This window comes from Cricetulus griseus, unplaced genomic scaffold, assembly GCF_003668045.3.
Source record: "Cricetulus griseus strain 17A/GY unplaced genomic scaffold, alternate assembly CriGri-PICRH-1.0 unplaced_scaffold_1, whole genome shotgun sequence".
Classification (NCBI taxonomy): domain Eukaryota; kingdom Metazoa; phylum Chordata; class Mammalia; order Rodentia; family Cricetidae; genus Cricetulus; species Cricetulus griseus.
In genome coordinates this window covers 2509819-2536540 of record NW_023276808.1, presented here as the reverse complement: position 1 = coordinate 2536540, position 26722 = coordinate 2509819, and the positions used below count along the sequence as shown (strand labels likewise).

The following is a 26722-nucleotide window of genomic DNA, read 5'->3' as shown; positions in this document are numbered from 1 at the left end:
AAAATCCTGTATATATTTATGTAATCAAGTATGTGTAATACCATATTGGCATCTTGGATAGGTGTTTTTGGTTGTCCATTTGTTTGTTTTTTAGATAGGGTTTCTCTGTGTAGACCTGGATATTCTGGAATTCACTCTGTATCACAGGATGTCCTAGTATGCACAGAGATCTGCTTGCCTCTGTCTCCTGAGTGCTGGGATCAAAGGTGTGCACCACCATCGCCAGGCATTGAACAGTTTGTTGCTTTTGTGTTCTACTTGCTTTCTTTTGGGGATGGGAGGGTGCTGGGAATCAAACCCAGGACCTTGCACGCAACAGGCAAGAGCCCTACAACTGAGCTACACCTACAGCTCCTGGCTTTTTGAGCCAGAGCCTCTCTATACACCCAGGCAAGTCTAATGGAACATCCTTGTACCTCTGTCTACCAAGTGCTGGTGGATGTCACAGGTCTATGTGCCACACAGCATCCTGAGAACACTGAACTCTGAAGACAGGGGCAGAGGATAGATTCTGTGTCCCCAGGAAATTCCCCCATCATGCTGACCAGCTGGCTTTTACACAGGCTGAATGAAGATCTGCCACCTCAGCTAGGCTGCATGTGAAGATTGGCCTCCAGCCTCAGTCTGGACCAGAAACTGCCTGAGCTGGACATGGGCCTAAACAACCTTGGTTTCCAGGGGCTTCTGCTGTGTGCAGGACCTCAGGCACCCAGAATGCAAACTGCAGACCCTCTGGTGAGTGTAGTTCCTGATTCAGCATGCTTGCCCTGTCTTCTCTGTCCATGGAGGCCATGGGCCCACACATTTCCTCACCAGCTCTAGCTACAGAATCTTGCTGTCAAGTTTTCCTGCCACAGGGTCTTTACACACACATCACTGACACCACTGAAACGGCTCTTCTGTTCTGCTGTACAGTTAGTTTCCAGCGGAGGTGCTGGAGAGACGGCTCAGTGTTTGAGAGTACTGGCTGCTTTTCCAGAGGTCCTGACTTCAATTTCCGGCCGGGGCAGGAACACATGATGGACTCACGGCTCAAGCAGATCATTCTATAATGAGGTCTTGTGCCCTCTTCTGGCCTGCAGGCATATATGCCAGCAGAACACTGTATACATACACATACATACATATACATACATACATACATACATACACATACACACACACACACACACACACACACACACACACACACACGTTTTTCTGGGGGGTGGATTGGTTAATCATTCAGGTCTCAGAATAAATAGCACTGACCAAAGTGTACCCTCTGTTCTACTTGGCTTTCTGTTACTGTGATGAACAACATGAACAAAGGTGACTTCAGGAAGCAAGAGTTTATTTTATCCTACAGGTTATATAGATCTTCGCTGAGGGAAACCAAAACAGAAGCCTGAAACAGTAAAGAAACCAAAGAAATTTGCTGCTTACTGTTTGGTTCCCTGTGGCTTGCTCTGCTAGCTGCTTTTATATGGACCAGCCATCCTGGCCCAGGGATATACTACCCACAACTGGCTCCTGCAACAATTAACCATCAAGGTTTCTCTATGTAACAGCCCTGGATGTCCTGGAACTTGCTCTGTAGACCAGGCTGGCCTCAAACTCACAGCTATACCCTTGCATCTGCCTCCTGAGCACTGGGCTTAAATGTGTACACCACTAAGCTCTAAATGATCTATTAAGTTGACAGATGGGTCTTTCTGCCTGCATGTTGCTTGCCAAGGATTTGCTCAATGTTGGCCAGACAAAATTACATCAATTGGAGTTTACAACAATGGCGAGCTAGCGTGGCCTTTGCTTTCTGTCTTGCCTTCCTCTCTGCCTTCTCCTCTTGTCTCTCTCAAAGGTGGGCAAGGACATACCACTGCACCCAGCATATGAATTTGGCATGGAAGCCCAGCACTGGTGACCTAACCAAAAGGCATGGGACAAACTCACCTTGGCCATCCCTTCCTCTAGGTTGGACATTTGCCAGGTGGGCTCAGACACATGCAGATGGATTGCCAATGTCTTCCAACTCAACTCTTGCCTCTGAAAACTGGACATGAACTTCAACAACTTGGGAGACAGGGGCCTGTGGCTTCTGGGGGAAGGCTTGAGGCATCCGGCCTGCAGACTCCAGAAGCTGTGGTGAGTGTTTTGCTTAGGAGGAGGGTGACAGGAGTAGCATGGGGATGCTAATGGAGTCATGCACCACTACACACTGGCTGCTTAAGTAGAAATTTTAAGGCCAGCCTCAGCTTTATAGCTACTATCAGGCCAGCGTGGGGTATGGGAGATGCTACTTCAGAAAACAGAACAGAAAACAACAATGGTTATTTTCATTCTAAATGCAGGAAAAACATAAACATTTGAGCCAGGGAGTGATGGCTGGAGCCTTTAATCCTTGCACTCGAGAGGCAGAGGCAGGAGGATATCTGTGAGTTCCATGTTAGCCTGGTCTACACAGCAAGCTTCAGGACAGGCACCAAAAGTTAGAACGAGAAACCCTGTCTCAAAAAAACCAAAAAAGAAAATGTTGTATCTCAAGTTCCTGCTCATGCCCCCATGCTAACCACTTGCTGCAATAACTCCACACATAAGTGGAGATAGAAAAGAATCCACCAAAAATTAGCCCCCCATTAGGCATACAGACACATAAATAAATACATGTGTGCATACACACACACACACACACACACACACACACACACACACCTACACACACAGTTGACAAACCTTGGGGTTGTTTAGAAACTGCTTGGGGAATAAGGCATTTATTAATTTGGGCATTTTATTTTCATCTATGAGTATGTACATCTGGGCTTGCAGTGTGCACAGAGGAGAAGATGGCATCAGATGCCTGGGAGTATCAGTTACAGGATGTTGTGAACCAACTAAAACAAACTTAGGAACCAAACTTGGCTCCTCTAGAAGAGCAGTCTTAACCACTGAACCATATCTCCAGCTCTTGCTATTGGGATGTTAGGTTTCTGTTATCTGTTACTATACTGGCTATACTCTCAGACTCACCCTGCTTCACAACAGTGCTGCTCAGTTTAAATTTACTTCCTGTTCTTTTGCTTTTTTTTCCTCGAGGAAGGGTTTCTCTGTGGCTTTGGAGGCTGTCCTGGAACTAGCTCTTGTAGGCCAGGTTGGTCTCCAACTCACAGGGATCTTCCTGCCTCTGCCTCTTGAGTGCTGGGATTAAAATGGTGTGGGCCACCACTGCTCGCCTTTTGCTATGTGGCTGCTCTTGGCCACTAAGTCCGAGTATTGGGCGAAAGCCTGGAGATTTGAATGAACCACAAGACTCCTGGTCCTTTTCTGAGAGAATGTCTCTCACCTGTATTGTGGAGCAGTCTTATATACAAACTTACAAAAACCCCAGGTCAAAGGGTTGACAACAGGATATTGATCACAGTGAGGTGAGGTCAGGAAAACAGGAGGTACCTGTGGTTCTGCTGGAAAACAACTCTTAGAGACCTCATGGGTGTTGTGTTCCAACATAGCTATATACTTATAAATATTTATTTATTATGTACACAGTATTCCGCCTGCATGTATGTCTGTAAACAAGACGAGGGCACCAAATCTTTTTATAGATGTTTGTGAGGTACTCTGTGGTGGTTGGGAATTGAACTCAGGACATCTAGAAGAGCAGCCAGTGCTCCAACCCCCAAGCCCTCTCTTGTTCTTTTAAATGAAACCAATCTCAGCTGGGATCCGGGAGTTCTAAGTCTGATATTTACCCACTGGACATGCTTTCCACACCATGCTATCTGCATCTGTAAATGAGAATATAACTAGGAGTTTCCTGTTGTTTTTATTTATTAATATCTAAAGGCACTCAAGAATGGGAGTAAGGAGCCCAGAGTGGTTGGGAACATATTTGATCCCAGCACATGGAAGGTAGAGACAGGTAGATCTCTAAGAATTCCACGCCCACCAAGGTTGCTGCCACCTCCACCCGGCCTAAGTCACCTACTCTTAACCATCCTGAACAACCAAGGCACACACCACCCTTCTTGCCCTTGCTTCCTTTAAAAACTATCACAAGTGAGGCATGTATTTGCATCAGTGAGTCAGCTCCTTGATGGCCTCTTTTTGAGATCTCACGAACTTGGCATAACAATTCCACGCCAGCCAAGGCATCAGAGAGACTCTGTCTCCAACAAGCAAACTGAAAATTGGGAGTTAGGAGGCTGGAGAGGGTAGGGCATTTGTTGCTCTTGCAGAGGTCCCAGTTTCCAGATCCCACTCTGTGGCTCAAAACCTGTTCCAGAGGATCCAACTCCAGTTCCAGGAGATCGAATCACCCCTGCTGACCTCCATTGGAACTGAAATATGAGGTTCAGACATGCATGTGTGCAAAATACTCATCCTAAAACAAAACTAACTGGCTGGAAAGCTTGTGTAGCAGGTTAAAGCATCTTCTGCCAAGCTTGATGACAGGCTTCACCATCAAAACCCTCGTGGGTTGAAAGGAAAACATCTACAGGTTGATCTCGGGCCTCCAAAGCACACCATAGAGCAAAAGCTCAAACAAAACCACTAGCTAGATCCCAGCTTCACATGAAGCTGAAGTAAGAGAATTCTAGGTTCAAGGCCAGCCTGGGAAACTTGGTGAGGCCCTACCTGAAAATGTGAGCTAGGAGGATGGTTTGGCAGTAGAGTGTCTCCTTTCCTAGCATTCTCAGGGCTGTAAGTTCCAACACTGAAATTAGTGTTTAAGTATTTGCATTTACCTGTGTTCCTGAATTGCACGGTTGTTATAATCAATCCATGTTATGATTCAGTGGGATCCAGCCAACTTGCCAGGTTCATACCTGAGTGGGTGAATAGATTGAGAAATGGCAGGTAAAGACCCTTCAGAAAAAGAGACACAGGATAGAGTCAAGAGGGCAATCCAGTGCATGAATACTGGACTTCCCAATTTATTCTTCAGCATTCTTAAGTACCCCAACCAAAAGGGGAACATGGCAAAAAGACTTCTGTATCATGTATAACAAACAAACACACTTTCTACCTTAATCCACCAAACATTTGATAACCACACCTGAGACTCAACTTCTCCTCATGGGCCATGAGGTTCAAGAGTAACCACACCTCAGACCAGGTCTGTAGTTATTTAGGTAAGACATTCAAGACTAACATCAAACATCCTATAGTAGCCATGCATTAGACCTTATGACTTTAACCTTGGAAGACTAGGGACAGTTTTGAACTCTCTGACCTTGAGTCAAGATGAAGCTCTGGGCTCTGACAGACAGTACTTCTATAAGTCTGAGGCCACCTTGAGATCACTGCTCTCCTGGTTCAAAACACGGCAGAAAAAGCCTTTCTCCTTGGTTAATCTCCATTGCCCTTGCCCTTGAGATTTGTATTGTTGTGACTAGAGTGATGGCTCAGTAGTTAAGAACTCTGGCAGCAGCCTGGGCATTGGGGGTACAACCCTGTAATCCCAGCACTTGGGAGGCAGAGGCAGACAGAACTCTGGGAGTTCAATGCAAGCCTGGTCTACAGATTGAGTTCCAGGACAACCAAGATAATACAGACAAACACTGTTGGAAAAATCCAAACAAACAAACAATAGACATGTTAACGGTTAATTGCTCTCTCTGTGTGTGTGTGTTTGTGTATGTATGTATGTATGTATGTATGTATGTATGTATGTGTCCACATGCATTCAGCTGATATTGGCCAGAAAAGGAGAGCAGATGCCTTGGAGTTGGAGTTAAAAATGGTTGTATGTGGAACTGAACTCTGGCCCTGTTGAAGAGCAGGAAGCTCTCCATACAGAACTAATGAAAACAATATTTGAAAAACAGACTATGGAGCTGGAGAGATGAAAAACAGGCTGTGTGGCTGGAGAGATGGCTCAGAGGTTAAGAGCACTGACTGGTCTTCCAGTGGTCCTGATTTCAATTCCCAGCAATGACATGGTGGCTCACAGTCATCTACAATTCAATCTGGTGCCCTCTTCTGCCATGTAGGCAGAACAATATATACGTAATAAATAAATCTAGAAAGGATGGAAGGGAGGAAGGAAGGAAAGTAGGATGGAAGGAAGGAAGGAAGACAGACTAAAAGGCAGGGTACCATGATGCTGTCTTTGTAGTCACCATACTGATAGTCCCATGTTTGTCCACAGGCTGTTTGGAATGGACCTGAACAAAATGACACACAGTAGGATGGCAGCGCTTCAACTCACAAAACCATACTTAGATATTGGGTGCTGAGTATAGCTGCAGTATCAGAACGGAGGCCACCAGGACTTTTATTCCTTCAGACAGCTATGATCAGCACTTGAAAGACATTACTTTGTGTGTGTAACTTTTGCTTTTCTCTGTGTAACAGTCAAGGCTTCCCTGGAACTCCACATAAATCTGAATACTGAACATTTCAGTCATTTAGTGTAACAAGACTCCCAGATATTGGCCAAAGTGTGAAACTACAGCTTAAAATAAGGGCAGAGGACACATATTTGGATGAGGTGGGGATATTAAATTAGAGATAAGATATTTCTGTAGCCTTGGCTGACCTGCAACTTGCTCTGTAGACAAGGCTGTCGTCCACCTCTTAGTTCTGCTTGCCTCTGCTTCTCTAGACCCACAAATATTTACACACTTTCCACAGGCAATTCAAGTAGTAACCTAGAATCCTTGCAGATATATGAAGGGGGGCCGATATATCCCTGCCCAGGCAATTACTTAGCAATTTGTCTGTTTAGCTGGGGGTTGGTGGTACATGCCATTAATCCCAGCACTAAGGAGGCAGAGGCAGGCAGATCTCTCTGAGTTTGAGACCAAGCTGGTATACAAGAGTTAGTTCCAGGACAGACTCCAAAGCCACAAAGAAACCCTATCTGGAAAAAAAGGAAAAAAAGTTGTTTGTTTTCCTACTTCACAACTCAACTTTGTAACCACACTGGGAAACTACACTAGAACAAACAGAAGCACAAAACATCCCAAGTGGGTTGGGGCTGTAAACCAAGGTTCCAGAGGCAGTATAGCTAAAAAGATCCAGGACAGTTTGTATCAGCTATCCACACAGATGAGGATTCAACACATGGAGAGGGCAGGGCATGGGGCCAGCTGGAAGACTGGCTGCCTAGCTAGCATGCATGAAACCCTGACTCTATTCTGTCCTAAGGAGCTATATAGATTTCATGCTAATGGTTAACATCTGGGCTAAACAAATGATTAAATTGGTTGTGCATGGTGGCTTGTACATTTATGAACCAAAGTCATGTCATTCAAGAGCAGACAGAGCTACAGGGAGGCCCAGGAAAATGAAGCAATTGGCAAAGAGCAACAGACTTGAGAGAAGCTGGGTTTGAACTTCAGGACATATGGGAGCATATATATATTCATGCCAGCTCCAAGCAATAGTATGCTCACTAATGGTAAAGGGCAGAAACTTGTTTAAGGAGCCTGCCACCAAGCATGAAGACCAGACATACATCACAGTGTATGGATGGATCTGTCTCCAAAGTTAGAAAAACCCTGTCTTGAAAAAACAAAATAAGAAAACACACACAAAAAAAACTACTAAAGTGTTTTGGTCCCACTGAGTCTGTTCAAACAGCATGTCCAAGGTGGTTTGCAACTTAGCTCAAGGAGTTTCTGAGTTTCTGTTAGGGCCTTGATTCATTTCCCTCTGCCTTTAATCCCAGTACTAGTGTGACAGAGGCAGGCAGAACTTTGTGAGTTCGAGACCAGCCTGGTTCAAGAGAGCTAGTTCCAAGACAGCCTTAAAAGCCAGAGAGAAGCTATGTCTCGAACCCCCACCAAAAAAAGAAACCACTCTGAGACAAGTGCCCTAAACTGGAGTTCTTACAACCAAGGCAAACCTTGAACCTACTGAAACCATCTCAAAAGGTCCCAAGAGAAAAATCTGCTTTTAAAATGTAACCGTTGTAGCTTAGGTCTCACCACCACCAGGCTCTGTTTTAGGTCCAAGGAACATACATGAACAATGTTCCCTTCACACCTAACTTACCCAGCATTTTTAGCAGAGTGCAGCACTCAGCACACTCCCAAGCCTGAGCTCAGCGCCTGTGCACAGGAGTTTCCAATGGGCTCAACTGGGATGCTTGTCCCACACAGCGAGGCACAAAATGGAAACACTTTCCAGTTCTGCCTCAGAGAGGGCAACCACATTGATGACTGCTTTGTGGGGTGTCCCCTCGAGCCTCAGGGCTCCTTGACCCCCCCCTCGGTTCTCTCCAACACTGTTTCAGTTCTTGGTTACTGTGCAAGCGATGTACAAAACCTTCCTCCCCGCTCAACATTCTCCCCTCCATGCCTGTGGAGTCCCAGCTCCCAGGACACCGCAGTTAACCCAGACACACGCTGCCAAAGGACCCATTGTACCCCAAGTCCAAAGAGTGCCCCACACTATTTGAAATCTAGAGGAGTCACTAAGAACTGGGGAAATTGCCCTTTCAAAACCTGGCGGCACTTTATTCCAGAGCAAAAAGTGCCCCCATAGTTTGAGTACCACAGGCTGACATGGTCCAGAGAGAAGCACAAGCTGGAAATAAAATGTACCCGCCAGAAAACTGAAAATATTGTAGCAGTTCAACCCAAAGTGCAAAAAAAACTAAATAATACCTAAATTCAGGGTGGTTACTATTGGGTCCCAAAATTGACACAAGTCCCTTGATAATTTGGATTCTCCAACAAATGCAATACAATTTCCTAGGATCCTCTGAAGCTACCAGAAACGTAATACATAACCCCCCCAAACACTCCTAAAATTCCTACATTACTCAAACTATATACAATCTGCCTGCAGGTTTTAGATCTCAGAACACAAAAAATTACCTTTCTTACAGAGAGAAAGCCGAACTGGAAAGGTGGAGGAGAGTATCCTCACAAGCACCAACAAGATACTAAAGAAGTCTGTGAGCAGAGAGAGACTCTAGTATTTACATAGTCTGAGGGCTCATTGGTCCCCTGGAGGGGAGGCTCTGGAATCCCTCTCCCCACCTGGGCCCATCCTTAACTAATCCACAGTGTCCTGGGTTCTGAGGCCTCCTGGGGCTGAATGACCTTCAGCATTCATGTCCTGCTTGCCAGCCATCCCGGGTCTGCCTCCACCCCAGAGGAGGAAGTGGATTTGTTTTTTTGTATGTATCTATTTTTTTAAATGGCTGGGGTCTTGGTAGGGTGTTTCCATTTTTGTAGCAATTATTGAGGCAGAGGCTGGTAGTGCAGGAAGGATCGCTGTTCTTTTAAGGCTCTGGGGTCACAATAGTGAATTCCAGAGCAGCCAGGGTACATACTGACATTCAGCCTTTTGATTGTGTGTTTTGGATCCTTCAAGGGTTTCTGGGTAGTTTTGGAGCCTGTCCTAGACTGGAACTCCCTGAGATCCATCCTTGTCTGCCTACTGGGTGCTGGGATGAAAAGAAATTTGCCACCACTGCCCGTCTTCAGATTCATTCTTAAAAATATTAATTCAAGGAGTAAAGGAAGCAATCTCTACGTGGGAGGCTCATTGGTTTGTTCTGTTTTCTTGTTTTCTGACTGAGTTGAAGTCCTTTCTCAACCTCCTTTGTCTTTCTTCCTCATGTGTGTACAGTTAGACAAGCATTGCCGAAATGGATTGGGGGTCAATCAATAAGTAGCTGAGTTGGTTTTCTCTACCTTTACATGGTTTTATGGATTGGAATCATGTCTCCAGGTATACAGGGCCAAAGCTCCTGAGCCATGTTGCACGCTTGGGTTTTAGGGTTTTTTCGGAAAAAGTCTCAGGTACTCCAAGTTGGCACTAAACTCACTTATTACCAAGGACGTCCTTGGATTCCTTATTTTCCCTTGCCATCTCCCAAGGGCTGGAATAATGGGCGCATCAGTCATCAATTCCAGGCACAATTCTATGTATTTTTGATGTATTGTTTACTGAAGAAGTAAACCTTGTCAGCAAGTAGCTAGGTCTTCCTTTTGGAGAAGCAGATAAAGATAGGGATTTGGCCCATGTAGTAGCAACACCTTTACTCCCAGCCCTTGGGAGGCAGAGGCAGGTAGATGTCTTGAGTTTGGGGCCAGGACTACACAGAGATCCCCTATCTCAATAAAAACAGTTTTAGAGTCTAGAATTCTGGATTTCTTTTTATATTTTTCTCCCTTTATTTATTTGGAGACTGGATCTTTCTAAGCTAGGCTAGCTTTGGATTCTCTATGTAGCAGAGGATAACCCTGAGTCCTTCTCCTGTCAATCCTTCCCAGTCTGGCCTTGGCCACTATGCCTTGTCTATTCTATGCTGAATCAATCCAAGCAAAGCATCCCAACAATTTAGCTTCAACTTCAGAATTTAGTTTCTTTTGATTCAGAGTGTGTGTGTGTGTGTGTGTGTGTGTGTGTGTGTGTGTGTGTAAGAGAAAGAGAATCCTGCTAGCCCTGGCGAGCCTGGGACTCACTATGTAGACAAGGCTGGTCTCTGCCTTAAGAATAAAGACTTGACCCAACACTCTATTCTGCAGTGAGCTTTTAAAATTACATTTCTGAGTGTGGTGGTGCACAACTTTAATCCAAGCATTCTGGAGCTAGAAGCAGCACACATCTGGATATCCGGGCTCCCTGGTCTACATAGCTGGTTCCCAGAAAACTACAGTTCTTACACAGGAAAACCCTGTATGGAAAAAAACACATAAACAGAGACAGAATAGACTCCTCCATTACCCCAAAAGCAACTTCCCCACATATACAAACATGTAATGAACTTTGAGTGTGTTTAGAGACTTCTGGAAAAGAAGGCAATTATTGTTTTGTGTATCTATAAGGATCAGAATGCAGGCACGGCTTGATTTGGGAATTTTCTTTTCCTCTTTGTGTATGTGTATTTGGGACTGGGGGTGTCCACAGAGGACAGAAGATGACATCAGATGACCAGGACCATCAGTTACAGCATGTTGTGAACTACTAACTGGGTGCTGGAAACCAAACATGGCTCCCTGAGAAGAGCAGTCTTAACCACTGAGCCATCTCTCCAGCTCCTGCTTTGGGGATCTGGGTTTCTGGGATCTCTTACTATACTGTCTCCCCACTCAGGCTCACCCTGCTTAGTAGGCAGAATCCCTGCAGTGCTACTCTGTTCCTGTCTACATCCCCACCCCATCTCCTGAGACAGGGTTTCTCTGTGTAGCCCTGGCTATCTGGAACTCACTCTGTAGGCCAGGCTGACTTTGAACACATAAATCAGCCTCCCTATTCTGTGATTACAGAGGTGAGTCACCATGTCTACTGTTCAAACCCAAGCCTTACCAAACTGCAGGAATTGGACTCACTTTTTAGAGATGTGTCCTCAGGAGACAGAGAAGCCCTAAGGGCAAGTTCCTCCCTAACTCTACTCTTCCAGAACAAATGTGTTTCCAGACTAAAACTAAGGAGCAATTTAACCACAGAAGGAAATCACCGACCATTGTGTTCAAACCAGGAACTGAATTCAGTCTATAATAAATTACATCATTGGCCCGGTGTTGGTGGTGCAAGCCTTTAATGCCAGCACTGTTGGGAGGCAGAGGCAGGTGGTTCTCTATGAGTTCAAGGCCAGCCTAGTCTACAGAGCGTGTTCCAGGACAGGCTCCAAGACCACAGGGAAACCTGTCTCAAAAACACACACACACACACACACACACACACACACACACACACACAAAACTTACATTATTTTAACTTGTATTGATTTTTGCTCCCAAGTTCTAACCCCCACCCCAAATAGTTACTTTTTCTGTGTAGCCCTGACTGCCTTGCTAGTCAGCATGTGTTGGTGTGTATATTCGTCCATGTGTGTGTGTAGGTAGAGGTTGACACTACATATTTTTCTCGATCACTTCTTGACATTTTGACCAAAGGCAGGGTTACTCACACAACCTGGAACTCACTGATTATTGATTTCACCTGACTACTAGGTTACTGTAGTCCCAGAGATCATCCTTTATTGTCTCCTCAAGGCTGGGACTGCAGTCAAGCACTGCAGTACCTAACTTCTCATATGGGTGCCTGGGATTTGAACTCTTGTCCTCAAGCTGTGCAACACGCATTTTCCTAACTGAACCAGTGCCCCCGCCCCCGCCCCTCCCCCCCAGCCCTATTTTCTTGGCTTTTGAATAATACTGTAGGCTAACAGGAAGTTCTTCACAGGTTATGCAACCCTCTACAGTGAAGCTGTGGCCTGTTTTGAAAGCAGGAGAGGGAGCAAACAGAGCGTTTGAGATTAAGATCTATGCTTTGTAATTTAGGTTTCTGCCAAAGAAAGAATTCAGAGACAAAGTAAGGAGGAAGTTTTATCACAGAGTGAATGTGCAATCAGAGATGCTAGGCAGCAGGGAAGAGCGTGAGATGGGCCATTTGCAGCCAGCGGCTTCCCAGCACCATGGCTGACCTAGAACTCTCTATGTAGATCAGGCTGGCCAAGATCTGCCTCCCTCTGCCTCCCAAATGCTGGGATTAGAGTGTGTGACACCAAGCTCAGCATATGACCTACTTTTAAAGATTTATTTATCTGTGGGGGCCAGAGGGTTTGGGAGTGTAATTATAGATGCCAGAAGGGGCCAGAGACATCAGATATGCCTGCAGCTTTTTTATTAGGAGATTGGGTCTTTCTAGGCTAGGCTAGCTTTGGGATCTCTATGTAGCTGAAGATAACCTTGGATTCTTTTTCCTGTCACTACTTTCTCAGTCTGGTTTTTCCACTATGCCTTGTCTATTCTATGCTGAATCTAACCAAACAAAGCATCTCATCAACTTAGTTTCAACCTAAGAATTTAGTTTATTTTGTGTCTGAGAGTGTGTGTGTATGTGTGTGTTTGTAAGACAGAGAGAATCCTACTAGCCCTGGCGAGCCTGGGACTCACAATGAAGACAAGGCTGGTCTCTGCCTTAAGAATAAAGACTTGTCCTACCACTCTATTCTGCAGTGAGCTTTTTAAAATTACATTTATGAGTGTGGTGGTGCACAACTTTAATGCCAGCATTCTGGAGCTAGAAGAAGGCACATACCTGTATATCTGGGCCACCTGGTCTACAAAGCTGGTTCCAGCAAAACTACAGGTCTTACACTGGGAAACCCTGTATAGGAAAAAAAATCAAAAAAATATAAATCACATAATCAGAGACAGAATAGACTCCTCAATTACCCCAAAAGCAACCTCCCCACATGTATAAACATGTAATGAACTTTGAGGGCGTTTAGAGACTTCTAGAAAAAAGACATTTATGATTTTGTGTATATATAAGGATCAGACTGCAGGCAGGGCTTGATTTGGGAGCTTTCTTTTCCTATTTGTGTATGTGTATTTGGGACTGGGGTGTCCACAGAGGACAGAAGATGACATCAGATGACCGGGACCATCAGTTACAGCATGTTGTGAACTACTAACTGGGTGACGGAAACTTGGCTCCTCAAGAAGAGCAGTCTTAACCACTGAGTCATCTCTGCTGCTCCTGCTTTGGGGATCTGGGTTTCTGGGATCTCTTACTATACTTTCTCCCTACTCAGGCTCACCATGCTTAGAGGCAGAATCCCTGCAGTGCTACTCTGTCCCTGTCTACTCCCCCACCCCATCTCTCCAGACAGGGTTTCTCTGTGTAGACCTGGCTGTCCTGGAACTCAGTCTGTAGTACAGGCTGACTTTGAACTCAGAAATCAGCTTCCCTCTGCTGGGATTACAGATGTGAGCCACCATGCCTACTCTTCAAAACCCAAGTGTTACCAAGCTGCGGGCGTTGGACTCACTGTTTAGAGATGTGTTTGCTGGGACAGAGAAGCACTGGGGGCTGGAGCTTCCCTAACTCTACTCTTCCAGACCAAATGTGACTCCAGACTAAAAAAAAAAAACTGAGTGAGTTCCGGCACAGCCAAGATTGTTGACGCAGGAAAACCCTGTCTGAAAAAAGTAAACCAACAAAAGGAACACAGGCAACACACTTTCAAAAGACCTGATTTCAAATTCGCAGCTCCCATGTGACAATTCATAACTGTCTGTAACTCCAGTTCCAGGTGATCTGGCATCCTCATGCAGGCAAAACTCCAATGTACATAAAATAAACATAGTTTCCAGGTGGTGGTGGCCAATGTGTTCAATCACAGCATTCAGGAGGCCTAGGCAGGCAGATGTCCAGGAGTTTCAGTCCAGCCTGGTCTACAGAGGAAATGTTAGGACAACCAAATATCCACAGAGAATCCTGTCAAAAAACAAAGGAGACAACAGTAGAAATGTTAATGGTTAATTATGTGTGTATGTACTTATGTACACGTGTGTGTGTGTGTGTGTGTGTGTGTGTGTGTGTGTGTGTGTGTGTGTGTGTCCACATGCTGATATTAGCCAGAAAATGACAGCAGACTTCTTGGAGCTGGAGTTAAAAATGGTTGTATGTGGAACTGAACACTAGCCCTGTGCTACAGCAGGAAGCTCTCCACACAGACACAAACAACTAAATATTTGAAAACCAGGCCAAAATGCAGTGTGACAGGATGCTGCCTTTGTAGTCACCATAGGGATAGTCCTATCTTTGTCCCCAGGCTGTTTGGAATGGACCTCAACAAAATGACCCACAGGAGGCTGGCAGCACTTTGACTCACAAAACTGGACTTGGATATTGTGTGTTGATCAGGGCTGCAGCCTCAGAATGGTGATCACCAGGAACTTTATTCCCTCTGACAGCTGTGATCCAGCACTTGAGAGATGGAACTTGTTGTGTTTTGTTTTTCTCTGTGTAACAGTCATGGCTGGCATGAAATTCACAGAGATCCTCCTGCCTCTGCCTCCCTAGTGCTGGGATTGAAGGGCAGCCTCTGCTACATGGTGAGGTGGAGTCAAGATGATTAGGAACTCAACATCATCTTCAGAATCAGAAACCAGAAGGGAGCACAGGAGACCCTGTCCTGGGGCAGGAGGCCCAGAAAGTGCAGATTGAGGAAAATGTTTGTTCTGCTGGAGCCATAAGCACACAGGCTTTGATGAAGCTCTTTGGATTTGATGTGGACTCCATGCAGATCTTTTAGGATGGGGATTGGCTGATTAGCAGATTAGAACAGCAGTGATAGAGAAAGAAAACCAGGGAGACTCTAAATTTTGGAGAGCTGGACATTTCAGTCAATCACTGTGACAAGACTCCCACCTACTGGCCAAACTCTGCAACTACAACAGATTAAAAGAAGTCCTGAGAAAACAATCCTTTGAAGGAAATGGGGTGTTATAGACAGGTTTATGTGAGCCTCAGTTGACCTACTGTTCTGGCAAGCTCTCGCCTACATCCTTACAGGGCTGCAAAGTGAATTGGCCCCTCCGGTGAGAAACAAAATGCATGGGTTTATAGTTAGCTCCTCCTGTGAGAAATAATGAATCCACTAACATGGTAGCCTCCTGGAAAACTGGAGGGTGGAGCCCAGAGCTTCCCTAACTGAAACTGGAATGAATGGAAGGCCAGCCCCAGACCACATGGAACTGCATAGCATCCAAGCTCAGTACCTGCTAATGGAAGCTGTCAGTCTGCAATTAGACAATCTTAAGTCACGCAGGGCTAGTTAGCAAGTCCTGCCTCCAACTGGACCCTTGACATGACCTAGCAGGCTATGCTTGGAAAACAGCATTATGGCTGGAGTCCCATCCCTAGAGAGCACATGGATACAACCTTCTATGATTCCCAACACTGCCACATACAGTTAAAATAAAACTGAAGACAAAAGTGCCAAGAGAACAAGACTTTATTGATCTTTAGTGGAGAAAACCACAATTGCCAATTGAACACAAGGATTCAAAATGACTTTGGTCATTAAAAGTTAACAATTGGGACTAAGGGAATAGGTGGATCAGCCTAACAGGATCATTGTTCAATTCTCAGCCCCCACATGCAGGAGACGATTCTGCATGCTCATGCTGCAGACACCATACACTAACAACTCCAATGCTTAACTCTGGCTGGGACTGACCAGGACCAGGTCTCAGGTGTCTTCACTCAAACCCCCAAGAAGACTGGAGTTCCCACTGTAGCTGGAACAGGCGTTAACTCTCCCCACCTAGTGTCTGGACAGTGAGTGAACACTCAGGTCTAGAACAGGATCAGAAGATTTTTAAGGGACAGGTGCTCTCAGGGGACACTCAAATGGTGTAGCACTTTCTACTCCATCCAGAAGAGTGCGCCACATTTGAGAGTCCCCAAGTGAGCAATTGCCAGTGCACGGAAGTTCCACGATGCCTTCTCCACACAGCAACACCCAAAATGGAGTCACTTTCCCCTTCCCAAGGCCTGGAGAGTGCCTCCATTTTGAGTATGGCTATCTGGGACCTCACAAGATGGATCCAGATGGGACTGCAAAATTAAGAAGGGTCTAAAGCGTGTTAAATGGGCTTGGGGCAGATAACTCAGTGGGTTAAGGGAACTTGAGGTGACAAATCAATCCTCCCGACCTACTTCACCATCATTTACTTCCCTGCAACCTTCACCGTGCACAGTAAACAGTAAATCTCTTAAGATGAGCCGCTATCCACAGCGCAGGCGGGAATGGTACCCACAGACAACACCCAAATGTCGAAACACTTTCCACTTTAGAAATGAGAAGAGCGCTCCTGACATTTGAGTGCCACCCCATGGACAGCAACCACCACCTTGCCCAGCTGCAGCGTTCTCTCAATCGGCTGCCCTCAAAACCTTGGCAGCACTTCTTCCAAGGAACAAAAAGTGTCCCCAGAGTTTGAGTGGAGCAGGTTGAGATCTGAACGGTGCTGTGCAAGTAACCTGTAGAAAAGCTGTTAGGAATCTCAATTATTGTGTAAGGCCTGAAAAACGGAAACAAGTTAAAGTTAACGCCAAGCATGGTAGACACCTTTTAATCCCAGCACTGTGGGGTTAAAGAGGGGAAGCCTACACTGGTCTACACACCACCCTCCCCCACTGACAAGCCAAATTATGTATAGGCATATCAGTGTCCCTTCTCTGGTTGTCCACTAGGCTGGCCTTGTACTCAAAATGCAACAGATTTGGATTTTGTACCCCATCGTTTCCTAATAGACCTATTACCACTAGCAATTTAAAGTGTAAAAGGTAGCGCTGGGCATTTCGGGCGCATGCCTTTAATCCCAGCACTTGGGAGGCCGAGGCAGGTGGATCTCTGTGAGCTTGAGACCAGCCTGGTCTACAAATGCCAGTTCCAGGACAGCCTCCAATGCCAAAGAGACACCCTGTCTCAAAAAACCTAAAAATAAAAAAATAAAGTGTTAAAGGTTTCAGCATGGTGGTGGCAGAGGTAGGTGGGTCAAAGCTACAGAAAAACCCTGTTTTGAAAATCAAAAAGATAAAAAAAACACAGGCTTTGGTGGAGCACACCTTTAATCACAGGAATCAGGATGCAGAGGAAGGTGGATCTGAGTTTCAGGCTAGCTTGGTCTACAGAGTGAGTTCCAGGACAGTCAGGCTGGTTACTCAGGAAAACACCCATATCTCAGAACAAAAAGGTGAGTTCTAAGACAACCTCCATAGCAATATGGAGAAACCCTGTCTCAAAAAAGAAAAAAAAAAGAATAGAAAAACCAGCTGGGATGTAATGGCACATACCTTTAATCCCAGAGGCAGGTAGATCTGTGAGTTCCAGGCCAGCCTGGTCTACAAGAGGTAGTTCCAGAACAGCCTCCAAAGCCACAGAGAAACCGTGTCTCAAAAAAAAAAATAAGAATAAAAAAAAGGAAAAACCAAAGTGGGGAAAAATATATGTGTCCTGTCCAGTTGGGTCATCCCACCCCCACCTTGCTTTACAACTGAGCTTTTACCAGCTTAGGGACCTTATTTATGTGAAGCATCACAACTTCTTTCATCAGTGAAGTATCCACTGGAAAGGAATTCACCTCCAGCACCCAGATAAGGGAAACTCCACGCTCCAATGTGGTTTCCAGGCCCCTTGTCCAAACAGACAAGAATGGATGCAGTTGATGGATGAGCCTTGGAGAGGGCCTCCACTTTGAGGGCAGCCAATGTGCTGAGCTTCCAGATGGCAGCACCTGTATTACCCTGGCAGGCCTTCATTCCTCTCAGGTACACATCTGCCTGGTCTTAAAAACAGAACCTGGCTTTTAAGTTGTCAGTCTTTGTGAAATCCTTTTCTCAATCAGTAACACTCAAAGCCTGGCAGCACTTTTCTTCCAAGAAAACAAAAGAGCCCCCAGGTTGAGTATCACAGGTTGAGGGTCCTACAGGACCTGCACATCCACTTAAGGATTTTGCCCATGTATTAATATGGGATATTTGTATATCAGATGCTGTATTAACACAGCATTTCAAGAAAAATATTTTTACCCCAATACATAGATTTTAGGAGTGCTGCTCTTCTTTACACTCAATCCTGAGCTGAGTACCTGTGCACAAATGCTTTCAATGGGCTCAACTGGGATGCTTGCCCCACACAGTAAGGCACAAAGTGGAAGCACTTTCTCGTTCTGCTTCTGAGAGGGCAACCACTTTGATGACCACTATGTGGGTTGTCCCCTCCAGCCTGGGTGCTTGTGGACTCCCATTTCCCCTCCCTGGACACTTCACTTACTGGCTACTGTGAAAGGGAGGCCTTTCTTCCCTAACCTTCCCACTCAACCTTCTCCCCACCATGCCTGGAGTCCCAGCTCCAGGACACTGAAGCTATCCCAGACATGTGCTACCAAGGAACACATTGTAGCTCAAGTCCAAAGAATGCCCCACACACTTGCAGATAGAGGCAGGCAGATCTCTGAATTCCAGACCAGCTGGTCTACAAGAGCTAGTTCCATGACAGCTTACAAAGCCACAGAGAATCCCTATTTAGAAACTTAGCCCCCCCCAAATTGTCCCACACTGGAAAAATCCTGGATAAGCCACTAAGAACTGAGGAAATCACTCTTTATCAACCGGTAACCCTCAAAACATGGTGCAACATTATTCCAGAATACAAAGTGCCTCCACATTTTGAGTACCACAGGCTGACATGGTCCAGAGAGGCTCACAAACCTGAAAAAAATTCACATTGGATCAGTTCAATCATGGGTTGAAACATTCCTCTCATCCCAAAATCCTGAGACATGTACCCTAAAGTGGTCTTCTTACATCCAAGGGTAAAAGATCAGAAAGTGCTCAGAAAAAAAGTCCGGTTTCAAAAAGTGACCATTGTAGCTTGCCTCTCACCACTACCAGGCTCCGTTAAGGTTCAGGGCACATACATGAACAATATTCCCATCACACCTGAACTGCTTCCTGTCTTTACACGGTGGAGCAGCACCCCAAAAGCCTCAGCTCAGTGCCTGTGTACAAATGCTTCTTCTACTCTGCTCAAGTGGGATGCTGGCCCCACACAGTAGGGCACAAAGTGGACACACTTTCTAGTTCTGCCTCAGAGAGAGCAACCACCATGATGACCACTATGTGGGTTTTCCCCTCGAACCTTGGGGTACCTCGACTCCCCCAGGTCCTCTCCAATACTGGTTCAGTTCCTGACTACTGTGCAGGATGTCCTGAGTTCTTCCTTCCCACTCAACATTCTTCCCTCCATGCCCGTGGAGTCCCAGCTCCCGCAGTTAAACCAGACATGTGATACCAAGGGACCCATTGTAGCTCAAGTCCAAAGAGTGCCTCACACTAGATGAATGCTGGAGGAGTCACTAAGAACTGGGGAAATCGCCCCTTTGTCAGCCGGTAATGCTCAAAACCTGGCGGCACTTTGTTCCACAACAAAAAGTGCTGCCATTATTTGAGTACCACAGGCTGACACGGTCCAGAAAGCCATAGAATCCTCTGTGCCAAAAACCTGAATAATGTATGAAATTGGGGATACGGGTTAGAATCAGGTTCCAAAACGATTGGTAATTCAGCTTCTCCAACAAATGCAATTTCCTGGGATCCTCTGAAAATCCTTCAAGCAAGTGACTACCACCCCAGGCTTTGTAACATTCATAGCCTCCCCCCACGCACACACACTCCTAAATTCCTACCTTGTTGACACTAATCTATATCTGCCTGCAGGCCGCTGCCTCCTGTGGTGTGGGACGGAAACTCAGCTGGCTGAGCAAACAGGAGGCAGAATTCGCGGCCATGCTGATTTAAAATTCTAGTTTTTAAAGTTAAAAAAGAAAAAAACAAGCAACCTAGTGCTGGCTCACGCCTTTAATCTCAGCACTGGGCAGGTTCGTCAGGGGCAGACCTGTGAGTTCGAGGTCGCCATGGTTTACAGAGAACTCTCCAGTACAGTCTCCAAACTGTAGAGAAAATCCAAACTACTAAAGCAGGCCTTGGTGGCCTGGAGGAAGGCAGATCCGAGTTACTCAGTCTGAACCATATTGCCTAAAATAAATGCGTCTCCTCCAAAAACTGAGGGAAGATATCCATGTCAGGGATACACACCTGCCTCTCAAAGCCAAGTTTCTAGATTGCTAACCTCAGAAATGAAAAAAAAATTACCTTTCTTCCAGATAAAAGCCAGACTGGAATCGCAAGCAGCAACAGCAGGATCTGGATGGGTAAAGTAGAAACTGCTGGGAGAGAGAAGGGCTCTAGTTCTTATATAGTCTGAGGGGTCATTGGCCGCCTGGAATGGAGGCTCTGGTATTCCTCCCCCACCTGGCGCCATCCTTACCCAATCCCCACCCTGTGTCCTCCATGCTGAGCTTCCCTGGGACACAATGACCTTCACAGGCTTCCTTGCCCCCAACTTCTAGAGGAGGAAGTGGATTTGTTTCTTTGTTTTTAAATGTCTAGTGTCTGGGTAGAGTGGTTACCTTTTTCTAGCACTTGGTGAGGCTGAGGCTGGGGGTGGGGGAAGGATCCCTGTTATTTCAAGGCCCTGGGGTCTACAATAATAAATTCCAGACTAAGCAGGGTACATAGTGAGATTCAGTCTTCTTTTGTTTGTTTGTTTGTTTGTTTGTTTTCCAATATGGGGTTTCTGTGTGGTTTTGGAGCCTATCCTGGCTGGAACTCACAGAAATCTGCCTGTCTCTGCCTCCAGAGTGCTGGGATTAAAGGTGTGCACCACCACTGCCCAGGTTCCAGGCATATTTCACTGCAGTTTAGATCTATTGTTTATGGAAGAAGTAAACCTTGTCAGCAAGCAGCTAGATCTTCCATTTGGGGAATCAGACAAGATATTGATTTGGCCCTTGCAGTAGCAATACCTTTAATTCTAGCACTGAGGAGAGAGAGGCAGGTGGATCTCTTGAGTTTGGGGCCAGGACTACACAGAGAGCCTCCATCTCAATGAATAACAACAGCATCAAGGATACTGGTTTTAAGTCTAGAATACTGGATTCCTTTTTATATTTTTTCTACCTTTATTTATTTGGAGACTGGGTCTCTCTAGGCTAAGCCAGCCTTGGATTCTCTATGTAGCTGAGGATAATCTTGAATCCTTCTCTTGTCACTACTTTCCCAGTCTGGCCTTGGCCACTATGCCTTGTCTATTCTATGCTGAATCCAACCAAGCAAAGCATCCCATCAAATTAGCTTCAAACTCAAAATATTGATTTTGTGTGTGAGTGAGTGTGTCTGTGTGTGGATGTGTAGTTATGTGCATGATAGTTTCTTGAGAAGAAGAGGCAGGAGGATGTCTATGAGTTACTACAGGACAGCAGTAGGATGAAAAGGATATCCACTGAAGATTCTAGTGGTCATTGTCCTCTTTGTCAGGCTGTAGAAACCATGATTGTCTACAGTTGATGGACAGTGGTGCCTGTGGCAAAGTGGCAGACAGGCAGAGTTGGAAAACCATCTTCCAGGGAAGGGAAGGATGCTGGCCTGATTGAGAACTGGGTATCCAGACCTCATGACCGGTAGACATCTCCTTTGGGGATGTACCGATTTGGTCTTGCCTCCAGGAGGGAGAATCATGAATTTCTACCTCAACCTGGGACTTTAGACCTGCTTTCAGGACAGCATGAACATAAGAAATTCATGTGTGTTAAAAATAAAAAGAATGACCAGGCAGTGGTGGCGCACGCCTTTAATCCCAGCACTGAGGAGACAGAGGCAGGCGGATCTCGGTGAGTTTGAGACCAGCCTGGTCTGCAAGAGCTAGTTCAAAGACAGGCTCCAAAGCAACAGAGAAACCCTGTCCGGAAAACAAAACAAAACACAAAAAGAACGAAAAAAGACATCAGATATCTTGAAGACTGGCATTTTGCCTCAGATTGTGAAGTCCAAGCCTCAGAGTTGTTTCCCAAAACTAAGAAAATCCCCCTCTGAGCTTGAAGTCACAGCCTGAGCCAGGCTTCTTCTCAAGCACAGCACAGGCAGCCTAGACTGGTTGTAAGAGGTACAGGTCCCCCCACAAACACCCCCAGAGCCACTGCACTGTCATGATGCTGCACGGCTCAGGTTCTCAGGACCCCACAGCCCAGTTTGACCATGGGAAGAACCGGATCAAAGGAGAAACCACCTCGTGTGGGAAGAACACTGGGGAGGTCTAAACACTATTGTCCCAGGGTCCCTGCATCTTGCAGCCTTTGCTAAAAGAACGCTGCAGCCCGGCTAGGAATCCTGGGTCCATCGCAGGCCTTTGTTGACAATGGTCCTTAGGAATGACTGCTCGCCCTTGTGTGTATCCCATCACAGATATCTGTACCCGGGCCCCAAAGCTGTCTCCTGCCTCAGAGGCTGCACTATCAGCAATGTCCTGAAGTGACAGCAGGGGGCGCGCATCTCCGTGTTCCTGGAAGGACCCCCTGAGCCAGGCAATTCATTTGGGACAGCACTCTTGGGTCCTGACAGTAGACAGTGCCTCCAAGGCTGAGTGTCCCTGGCTGAGCTCTTGTCCCTCATGACTCCAGCATTTGAAAAACCAAACACATTTTTGTTAAGCCCATGTCTAAACAGCACAGATCCTCACCACTTCTAGGAGAGAATCCGGAAACCCACAGCTCGCTGAATGCTAAGCAGTAGCTATAATGTTCAATTTCATTTTGACAAGGGGTCTCGCTGTGTAAGGTAAGCCAGGTGACACTCATGACCAGTCTCACCGTGGCACAACCCAGAAGTAGGTGGGTCTCTGTGAGTTCGAGACCAGCCTGGTCTACAAGAGCTAGTTCCACGACAGCCTACAAAGTCACAGAGAAATCCTGTCTTGAAAATCCAATAAAAAATAAAATAAAAATAAAGGTCTCAGCATGAAGCTTTAGGCGGATAGCCTAAACCTGGTTTTGGACAGTAGACAGGCCTTGATTTCCTGTGTCTGGATCCCTGTGTCTCTCCTTTTGAGGGCTTTTGTCGAATAACTGCTCCAACTGGCTCAGCCCATATATATTCTTTTTCACATATACACATTTATTTATTATTTATTATTTATTTATTTGTTTGTGGGCTCCTCTGGGTTTCCCAAGGGAGAAAGGGCCTCCCTCTTGAGTGTCACCCCCATGAACAGTGGCAGCCTGGAGCCCAATAACAGCAGTCAATGAAGTCCCAGCTCAGGACTTGTCTGTGTGTCCACTTAGAAGTCCTCGGTAAGGCCAACTGATAGAGCTGGGTGGGAAGAATGGGGCACAGGACCGGCCTGTGTCGCTCTTTTTCTTTTTGGTTGTAGATTAACAGATGTATCCTTGTGGCTGATCTTGGCCACTAAGTCAGAGTATTGGGCAAAAGCCTGGAAATATGGATGAACCACAAGACTCCTGGTCCTTTTCTGAGAGAATATCTCCCACCTTTATTGTGGAGCAGCCTTATATACAAACTTACAAATACCTAGGTCAAAGGGTTCACAACAGGATATTGATCCCAGTGGGGTGAGGTCAGGAAAACAGGAGGTACCTGTGGTTATGCTGGAAAACAAATCTTAAGAGACCCCATGGGGTCTGGGTTCCAACATCTCCCCCTTCTTTATATATAACAAAACAGTTATCAAGTAAGAACTATAAGATTTTAACCATTCTATCTTAGTGTGTTACTATAACTATCTATCTTCAACTCCATCAAAGATCATAGAAGGATAATATATAAACTCTAGAACAAACAGAGACACCTTGCTTCCTAGACAGGCCATAATGTGTCTGGCAGACTTCTCAGCAAAGCCGGAAATTCTAAACTGTCCTGCACTGGAAACAGTTTAGACAAGAGTAGCTTTTTGCCCAAATGGCTGGTCTTGCCATGTCAAAATCAAACTCTATAATGAGTTTCTTGGATGCCCCTCTTCCTCTCAGTTATAATTGGTGTTTCAGGAGCAGTTGTGTATCACTGTCAAGAAAAACCCTAAACCATTTCTTTGAATGGTATGAAGAATATCTATATATCTAGAAAACCTAACTAGTGTCAACAAATGAAGATCCATTCCAATAAAAATTATCAACAAATGAAGATCCATTCCAATACAAAGTATCATATCTTTCCTTTTTCTTTTAAAAAGTCATTGACTGTGACCACTGCCATTTCTAACTAACCAAATTTAAATGAAAACAAATATTCGGATCACCTGGGCCACTGCTACAGGGGGTCCTGCCCCATGAAACCATACCAGTCTGGAAGGAATCCACAGCCCTTCACTTTCCATGGAAACAAAAGCAGACATTTTCCCTCCACCTCAAGTAACCTGTACTTTAACAACTGTTGCTCTTTCCCCAGCATTTAACTATTTAAAGACAACACAATGGCATTCTTTTGTTAACAGTCACACATTTACAATCACACTTCATACACACATGTGTGGCCACACCATACATACAGAACATACATACATCTTTTGAACAAAAGTCACAAAGGAGAGGAGGTGTCAGGGGATGGCCATCCTTAACATAGCTTGGCATCTCTGGAGGTTCTTGAAGACTGCTGCATCTTTGTCCATTCCTGTATGGACTTTTGTAGGGATTGGGTCTATTCTTTATCTATTTGGACATATTCTCCTTTCTCATCTGGTGTGACAATGATGTGGACGGCTTGTGGTGAGGTCTCGGGGAGAGCACCTGGAAGTGCAGGGCTATGTAATTCACATTGCCAGTACTCTTTTTTGGAGCTGGATTGTTAGTGCCACTGGGTACGGGAGATGAAGACATTGGGTTCTGCACAGGGACACAGTTCTCCTCACTGTCTCCAGAGTCTGTATTGGAGATGGAACGGCAGTACTGGGAAGACCTTGGGTTAAAGGTGTGGTTGAATGTGGCCCAAGACTTGGTGACAAATGGCTTGAAAGGGAACTCATTGATGACAGTGTTGTTACTCAGGTCAAGGGGTACTGACTTTGCTTTTCGGCCAGGCTTGAGGGGCAGATTGAACGGGGGTGGTTGGATCTCACTTCCTTGGCTGACAAAGTGAGAGGGCATTGTGCTCATGGGGATGTCAGAACCTGGGTTTATGGGCATATAATTGAAATCATAGCTGGCACTGTCTGATCGACCCAAGATAGTCTTTTCTGGAGATTTAGCAGACCAGCAGGCAGTTTCTTCACCTCGTGTTGGATACTTGTAGTCACTGACTGGAGGTCTCTTTTGAGGGCTGCTCCCCCAAGGTGTCTTAGGATGCTGTGGTGGGGGAGATATGGCTGAGTCCACTCAGAGGTCTCCAAATTCCTTACACGGGGTGTTGCTGGGTGCCTTGAAGGTATACACATAATCATTATCTGCCACAGACCCTTCTCGGAGCAGAGGCTGACTGGAGCTGCTGAATTCAGCTGGAGAAGAGCAGAGATTATGACTGACTGAAGAAAGGTTTCTCAGGGTGTCAATGCTCTCTTTAGTTTGACTGAAGCCGCAGATCTGACAGATGCTCTGGACCCACCTATTCCTGTCAGCATCTGTCTCAGCCACCAAGTAAACGGTGTGCTCATTGATAATGATATCAAACATAAACCTCTTTTGGAGCTCTTGTTTGTTGAATGTCAGGGATACATCCAACTGCGTACAGAAGTTTAGGTTGATGATCCCCAAGGGTTTCTTGCTTTTTTCATTCTTAGAGTATTCTAGAACATCTGGGTCACCACATATCTTACCGCTCCGCAGAATGAACCAGAATTTCTTCCAAGCATAGTGAGCCGACTTTTTCTCAGGGGGTGATTTCTCCAGCCAGCCTGTGCACACCACATCAGTTTCATCTGAGTGGGCTCCAGTGGACAAGGGCTCAGGCTGCTGGGTCACCTGGCTGCTGGTGGGTAGCTCATGCAGGAGGGATTCCTCAGAGGCAAATTTCCTGGATTTCTTTAATAATTTTCTTAGCATTATTGCTTAGTGCAACGTTAATATGAAATCTTACCAGTACCTTGTCTCTTTAAATTTTCTCTGTGTGATTTACTGTGATCTCTATTCCAATCCAACTCTCTTAGGATTTGAGGTGCCTATTTTCTAGTATGTTTTGCAATCGACCCTCACAACTCCTTACTTGCTTGGCAGCCTTTTGAAGGTGATCTCTCACGGTCCCCTTTCGTTCCTGTTCTCAGTGGAAACTCCACTACCACTTAGACCAAGTATTGGGTGAAAGCCTGAAGGGTTGGATAAATCACAAGATGCCTGGTTCAGTTTCTGAGAGAATGTCCCTCACTTTTATTGTGGAGCAGCCTTGTATACAAACTTACAAAAATCCCAGGTCAAAGGGTTCACATCAGGATCCTATTGGGGAAGATCAGATAAACAGGAGGTACCTGTGGTTATGCTGGAAAACAACTCTTAGAGACCCTTTGGGGACTGGGTCCAAACACCCAATGACTCATTAGATGGCTGAAGCATATCAGCAGGAACCAGGCACACACAACGCTCAGAAACCCAAATTGGGGACTCGCCATCCTGTGGGAAAACACAAACAGACCGCCGGGCCCACA

At 45.7% G+C, this 26722-nt stretch overlaps 1 protein-coding gene across 1 annotated transcript in view; it reads left to right on the top strand.

The window, feature by feature from the left end:
* Positions 1-26722, top strand: part of LOC113838584 (ephrin-B2-like) — a 665634-nt gene that overhangs the window by 615587 nt on the left and 23325 nt on the right. The window contains exon 4 of the mRNA XM_035453536.1: positions 20124-20127. Within this exon, the coding sequence (XP_035309427.1) occupies positions 20124-20127 (4 nt within the window). The remainder of the gene's footprint in view (positions 1-20123; positions 20128-26722) is intronic.